The sequence below is a fragment of the Lampetra fluviatilis genome, unplaced genomic scaffold (genome assembly GCF_964198595.1).
Source record: "Lampetra fluviatilis unplaced genomic scaffold, kcLamFluv1.1 SCAFFOLD_729, whole genome shotgun sequence".
Lineage (NCBI taxonomy): Eukaryota > Metazoa > Chordata > Hyperoartia > Petromyzontiformes > Petromyzontidae > Lampetra > Lampetra fluviatilis.
The window spans coordinates 46,294-52,314 of record NW_027621558.1 but is presented as its reverse complement, the minus strand read 5'-3'; the positions used below and the strand labels follow the sequence as shown (position 1 = coordinate 52,314).

Here is a 6,021-nt window from a genome sequence, read left to right as displayed (position 1 = left end):
CCACTCTCCGGGCACATCAAAGTCGCCGAGTCCCGCGGTGAGTGGCTCTGGGTGGGCGGGCGGGCGAGCTGGGCAGGAGGGAGCTGTGGATAAAGGAGAGAGCTGTGGATGAAGGAGGGAGCTGTGGATGAAGGAGGGAGCTGTGGGTGAAGGAGGGAGCTGTGGGTGAAGGAGGGAGCTGTGGATAAAGGAGAGAGCTGTGGGTGAAGGAGGGAGCTGTGGGTGAAGGAGGGAGCTGTGGGTGAAGGAGGGAGCTGTGGGTGAAGGAGGGATCTGTGGATGAAGGAGGGAGCTGTGGGTGAAGGAGGGAGCTGTGGATAAAGGAGAGAGCTGTGGGTGAAGGAGGGAGCTGTGGGTGAAGGAGGGAGCTGTGGGTGAAGGAGGGAGCTGTGGGTGAAGGAGGGAGCTGTGGATGAAGGAGGGAGCTGTGGGTGAAGGAGGGAGCTGTGGGTGAAGGAGGGAGCTGTGGGTGAAGGAGGGAGCTGTGGGTGAAGGAGGGAGCTGTGGGTGAAGGAGGGAGCTGTGGATAAAGGAGAGAGCTGTGGGTGAAGGAGGGAGCTGTGGGTGAAGGAGGGAGCTGTGGGTGAAGGAGGGATCTGTGGATGAAGGAGGGAGCTGTGGGTGAAGGAGGGAGCTGTGGGTGAAGGAGGGAGCTGTGGGTGAAGGAGGGAGCTGTGGGTGAAGGAGGGAGCTGTGGGTGAAGGAGGGAGCTGTGGGTGAAGGAGGGAGCTGTGGGTGAAGGAGGGAGCTGTGGGTGAAGGAGGGAGCTGTGGGTGAAGGAGGGAGCTGTGGGTGAAGGAGAGAGCTGTGGGTGAAGGAGAGAGCTGTGGGTGAAGGAGGGAGCTGTGGGTGAAGGAGGGAGCTGTGGATGAAGGAGGGATCTGTGGGTGAAGGAGGGATCTGTGGATGAAGGAGGGATCGTGAAGGAGGGAGCTGTGCATGAAGGAGGGATCTGTGGGTGAAGGAGGGAGCTGTGCATGAAGGAGGGATCTGTGTGGTGGGTGAAGGAGGGAGCTGTGCATGAAGGAGGGATCTGTGGGTGAAGGAGGGAGCTGTGGATGAAGGAGGGAGCTGTGGGTGGAGGGAGCTGTGGGTGAAGGAGGGATCTGTGGATGAAGGAGAGAGCTGTGGGTGAAGGAGGGAGCTGTGGGTGAAGGAGAGAGCTGTGGATGAAGGAGAGAGCTGTGGGTGGAGGGAGCTGTGGGTGAAGGAGGGAGCTGTGGGTGAAGGAGAGAGCTGTGGATGAAGGAGAGAGCTGTGGGTGAAGGAGAGAGCTGTGGATGAAGGAGAGAGCTGTGGATGAAGGAGAGAGCTGTGGGTGGAGGGAGCTGTGGGTGAAGGAGGGAGCTGTGGGTGAAGGAGGGAGCTGTGGGTGAAGGAGGGAGCTGTGGGTGAAGGAAGGAGCTATGCATGAAGGAGGGAGCTGTGCATGAAGGAGGGAGCTCTTTCCTTCACCCCCGGCAGCTTTGTCGTCCCAACTGCGGTGCAGGCAACGTGGACCTGAAGGACTCGGGGGGAGTCTCTCACGGCGTGGACGAGATGGACTCGGTGCTGCACTGGGGACCCAGCGCCGACCTCAACGCCTGGTGGAGGACATACGTGGCGAAGTGGGTAGAGGTTCAATTTCGATGTAAAGCTTTCGTGACTGCAGGGATTCATCTTCTTGGTTCTTTCGGTAAAGTCACGTAGAAGGGAAGTAATGAAATAATAAAAATAAAACATAATAAATAAATATTTTTAAAAATATGATTATGTTTTATTTTTTTTATTTAATTATAATAAAATAAAATATTATATTTCGATTTAAAGCTTTCGTGACTGCAGGGATTCATCTTCTTGATTCTTTCGGTAAAGTCACGTAGAAGGGAAGTAATAAAATAATACAAATAAAACATAAAAATGTATTCTTTTTATTATGTTTAAAAATATTATTATGTTTTATTATTTAATTATAATAAAATAAAAAATAATATTTCGATTGAAAGCTTTCGTGACTGCAGGGATTCATCTTCTTGGTTCTTTCGGTAAAGTCACGTTAGAAAGGAAAATAATAAAATAATAAAAATAAAACATAATAAGATAATTCTCACGACGTTTCGGCCACAACGCAAGCAGCCGTCTTCAGGTTCTTCACGACGTTTCGGCCACAACGCAAGCAGCCGTCTTCAGGTTCTTCACGACGTTTCGGCCACAACGCAAGCAGCCGTCTTCAGGTTCTTCACCTGAAGATGGCTGCTTGCGTTGTGGCCGAAACGTCGTGAGAATTATCTTATGATGTTTTATTTTTATCCCTCCCTCCCTCCCTTCCCTCCCCCCCCGTGCCTCTCCCAACACTGCAGGAAAGCAAAGGAGGGAACTTTCGGGAGTGATTTCCATAAATATGAGGTGGAGAGAACTCCGGACTACATCAGGTGACGGCATCATCAGCAGCGTCATCAGCAGCATCATCTGGAGCATCATCAGATTCATCGCCAGCAGCATCAGCAGCATCATCATCAGGATTATCATCATCAGCAGCAATATCATCAGCATCATCATCAACATTATCAGCAGCATCATCATCAGCAGCATCCGCATCATGACATTGTCCCCACGGCTCTCTCCTTCACCCACAGCTCTCTCCTTCACTCACAGCTCTCTCCTTCACCCACAGCTCCCTCCTTCACCCACAGCTCTCTCCTTCACTCACAGCTCTCTCCTTCACTCACAGCTCTCTCCTTCACTCACAGCTCTCTCCTTCACCCACAGCTCCCTCCTTCACCCACAGCTCTCTCCTTCACTCACAGCTCTCTCCTTCACCCACAGCTCCCTCCTTCACCCACAGCTCTCTCCTTCACTCACAGCTCTCTCCTTCACCCACAGCTCCCTCCTTCACCCACAGCTCTCTCCTTCACTCACAGCTCTCTCCTTCACCCACAGCTCCCTCCTTCACCCACAGCTCTCTCCTTCACTCACAGCTCTCTCCTTCACCCACAGCTCCCTCCTTCACCCACAGCTCTCTCCTTCACTCACAGCTCTCTCCTTCACCCACAGCTCCCTCCTTCACCCACAGCTCTCTCCTTCACTCACAGCTCCCTCCTTCACCCACAGCTCTCTCCTTCACTCACAGCTCTCTCCTTCACCCACAGCTCCCTCCTTCACCCACAGCTCTCTCCTTCACTCACAGCTCTCTCCTTCACCCACAGCTCCCTCCTTCACCCACAGCTCTCTCCTTCACTCACAGCTCTCTCCTTCACCCACAGCTCCCTCCTTCACTCACAGCTCTCTCCTTCACTCACAGCTCTCTCCTTCACCCACAGCTCCCTCCTTCACCCACAGCTCTCTCCTTCACCCACAGCTCTCTCCTTCACTCACAGCTCTCTCCTTCACCCACAGCTCTCTCCTTCACTCACAGCTCTCTCCTTCACCCACAGCTCCCTCCTTCACCCACAGCTCTCTCCTTCACCCACAGCTCCCTCCTTCACCCACAGCTCTCTCCTTCACTCACAGCTCTCTCCTTCACCCACAGCTCTCTCCTTCACTCACAGCTCTCTCCTTCACCCACAGCTCTCTCCTTCACTCACAGCTCTCTCCTTCACCCACAGCTCCCTCCTTCACCCACAGCTCTCTCCTTCACTCACAGCTTTCTCCTTCACCCACAGCTCCCTCCTTCAGGCCACGCTGGAGCGGGGTCCAGGCTGCCACGTGGTCCAGGCTGCCACGTGGTCCAGGCTGCCACGTGGTCCAGGCTGCCACGTGGTCCAGGCTGCCACGTGGTCCAGGCTGACCTTTATTACACCGGGAAGGGGCTGGCATCGTCGTCTTTGTCGCTTGGTTTCAGGTTCCTCCTGGACGGGGAAGAGACGCTGAAGGTGGCTCCTGGCGCCGGAGGCTTCTGGGCTCTGGGAGAGTTCCCCAACCACGTGGACAACCCCTGGAAGGGCGCCTCCAAGATGGCCCCGTTCGACCAGGAGGTGAGCAGAATGGTGTGGAGGAGGTGGTGGTGATGGTGGTGGTGGTGGTGATGGTGATGGTGGTGGCGGTAGTGGTGGCGGCGGTGGTGGTGGTGGTAGTGGCGGTGGTGGCGGTGGTGGTGGCGGTGGTGGTGGTGGTAGTGGTAGTGGTGGTGGTAGTGGTGGTGGTAGTGGCGGCGGTGGCGGTGGTGGTGGTGGCGGTGGTGGTGGTGGCGGTGGTGGCGGTGGTGGTGGTGTCCGTGAGCGGGAATCGAACTCTCGGAGCTCCGCTGGAGTTGCTAGCGTGCTAACCGCAGCGCCACCGCTCCTCCCGCCAGTTCTACCTGGAGTTGAACCTGGCGGTGGGTGGAGCGTCCAACTTCTTGGACGAGTGGACCAACAAGCCTCACCCCAAGCCCTGGAAGAACAGCGCCACCACCGCTATGCTGGACTTCTACAATGCCAAGTGGGTGGTGGTGGTGGGGGGGGGTGATGAGAGTGAGTGAGTGAGTGTGAGTGAGTGCGAGTGAGTGGGTGTGTGAGTGGGTGTGTGTGAGTGAGTGAGTGATTGAGTGTGAGTGAATGATTGAGTGTGAGTGAGTGAGTGAGTGTGAGTGAGTGAGTGTGAGTGAGTGAGTGACTTCTACAATGCCAAGTGGGTGGTGGTGGGTGGGGGGTGATGAGAGTGATTGTGTGAGTGGGTGAGTGAGTGTGAGTGGGTGTGAGTGAGTGTGTGAGTGAGTGTGTGAGTGAGTGAGTGAGAGTGAGTGGGTGTGTGAGTGAGTGTGTGAGTGAGTGATTGAGTGATTGAGTGTGAGTGAGTGAGTGAGTGTGAGTGAGTGAGTGACTTCTACAATGCCAAGTGGGTGGTGGTGGGTGGGGGGTGATGAGAGTGATTGTGTGAGTGGGTGAGTGAGTGTGAGTGGGTGTGAGTGAGTGTGTGAGTGAGTGTGTGAGTGAGTGAGTGAGTGAGAGTGAGTGGGTGTGTGAGTGAGTGTGTGAGTGAGTGATTGAGTGATTGAGTGTGAGTGAGTGAGTGAGTGTGAGTGGGTGTGTGAGTGAGTGTGTGAGTGTCAGTGAGTGAGTGGGTGTGTGAGTGAGTGTGAGTGAGTGGGTGTGTGAGTGAGTGTGTGAGTGTGAGTGAGTGGGTGTGTGAGTGAGTGTGTGAGTGTGAGTGAGTGGGTGTGTGAGTGAGTGTGTGAGTGGGTGAGTGAGTGTGAGTAAGTGAGTGTGAGTGTGTGTGAGTGAGTGAGTGATTGAGTGTGAGTGAATGATTGAGTGTGAGTCAGTGAGAGTGAGTGAATGAGTGTGTGTGTGTGATTGAGTGTGAGTGAGTGAGTGTGTGTAAGTGATTGAGTGTGAGTGAGTGAGTGTGAGTGAGTGTGAGTGAGTGAGTGGGTGTGTGAGTGAGTGAGTGTGAGTGAGTGGGTGTGTGTGAGTGAGTGTGTGAGAGTAAGTGGGTGTGTGAGTGAGTGATTGAGTGTGAATGAGTGAGTGTGTGTGAGTGGGTGTGTGAGTGAGTGATTGAGTGTGAGTGAGTGTGTGAGAGTAAGTGGGTGTGTGAGTGAGTGATTGAGTGTGAGTGAGTGTGTGTGAGTGGGTGTGTGAGTGAGTGAGTGTGTGTGAGTGATTGAGTGTGAATGAGTGAGTGTGAGAGTGAGTGATTGAGTGTGAGTGAGTGTGCAGCACTTGCCCCTACCGCCCTGCTAGAGGCTACCCGGGCGACAGGGCACCTTTGTCCGTTTCTCCCTTTGTGACGTGCGCCACCGTGACGTCACGCGCCGAGCACGTGACCTCGCTGCGCGTCACAAGCCCCGCCCCCTCCCCCCACCACGTGCAGGGCTGAGTGGTTTCCCACGTGGAAGCGCGGAGTCAACGACGGGGAAGAGGCGGCGCTGCAGGTTCGAGCCGTGCGCGTCTGGGCCTACAAGTAGTGGGCGTGGCTACACGTGGCCGCGCGTGTGACGTGGGGGGTCACGTGGGAGGTCACGTGGGAGCGAGGCGGAGCCACGCGGGAGGTCACGTGTGGGAGCGCCGTCGTCTTCAACTCGGAGTCGTTGATTGTCAACAATAAAAATGGCCTCCTTCA

The 6,021-nt window shown here is 55.2% G+C and overlaps 1 protein-coding gene across 1 annotated transcript; it reads left to right on the top strand.

The window, feature by feature from the left end:
* The first annotated feature begins 6 nt into the window (after positions 1 to 6).
* LOC144955409 (beta-1,3-glucan-binding protein-like) lies at positions 7 to 6,021 on the top strand. Its single transcript, XM_078885636.1, has 6 exons — positions 7 to 37; positions 1,490 to 1,607; positions 2,340 to 2,411; positions 3,821 to 3,953; positions 4,271 to 4,398; positions 5,773 to 6,021. The coding sequence occupies exons 2-6, from the start codon at positions 1,540 to 1,542 to the stop codon at positions 5,864 to 5,866; spliced, it is 495 nt and encodes a 164-aa protein (XP_078741762.1). The 5' UTR covers positions 7 to 37; positions 1,490 to 1,539; the 3' UTR covers positions 5,867 to 6,021.

Bases quoted from the DNA above. Each gene is read 5' to 3' on its own strand.
- LOC144955409 (XM_078885636.1), top strand. From the start codon at position 1,540: ATGGACTCGGTGCTGCACTGGGGACCCAGCGCCGACCTCAACGCCTGG. The intron at 1,608-2,339 runs GTGGGTAGAGGT...CCAACACTGCAG, and splicing joins TGGAGGACATACGTGGCGAA to GAAAGCAAAGGAGGGAACTT. The intron at 2,412-3,820 runs GTGACGGCATCA...GCTTGGTTTCAG, and splicing joins AGAACTCCGGACTACATCAG to GTTCCTCCTGGACGGGGAAG.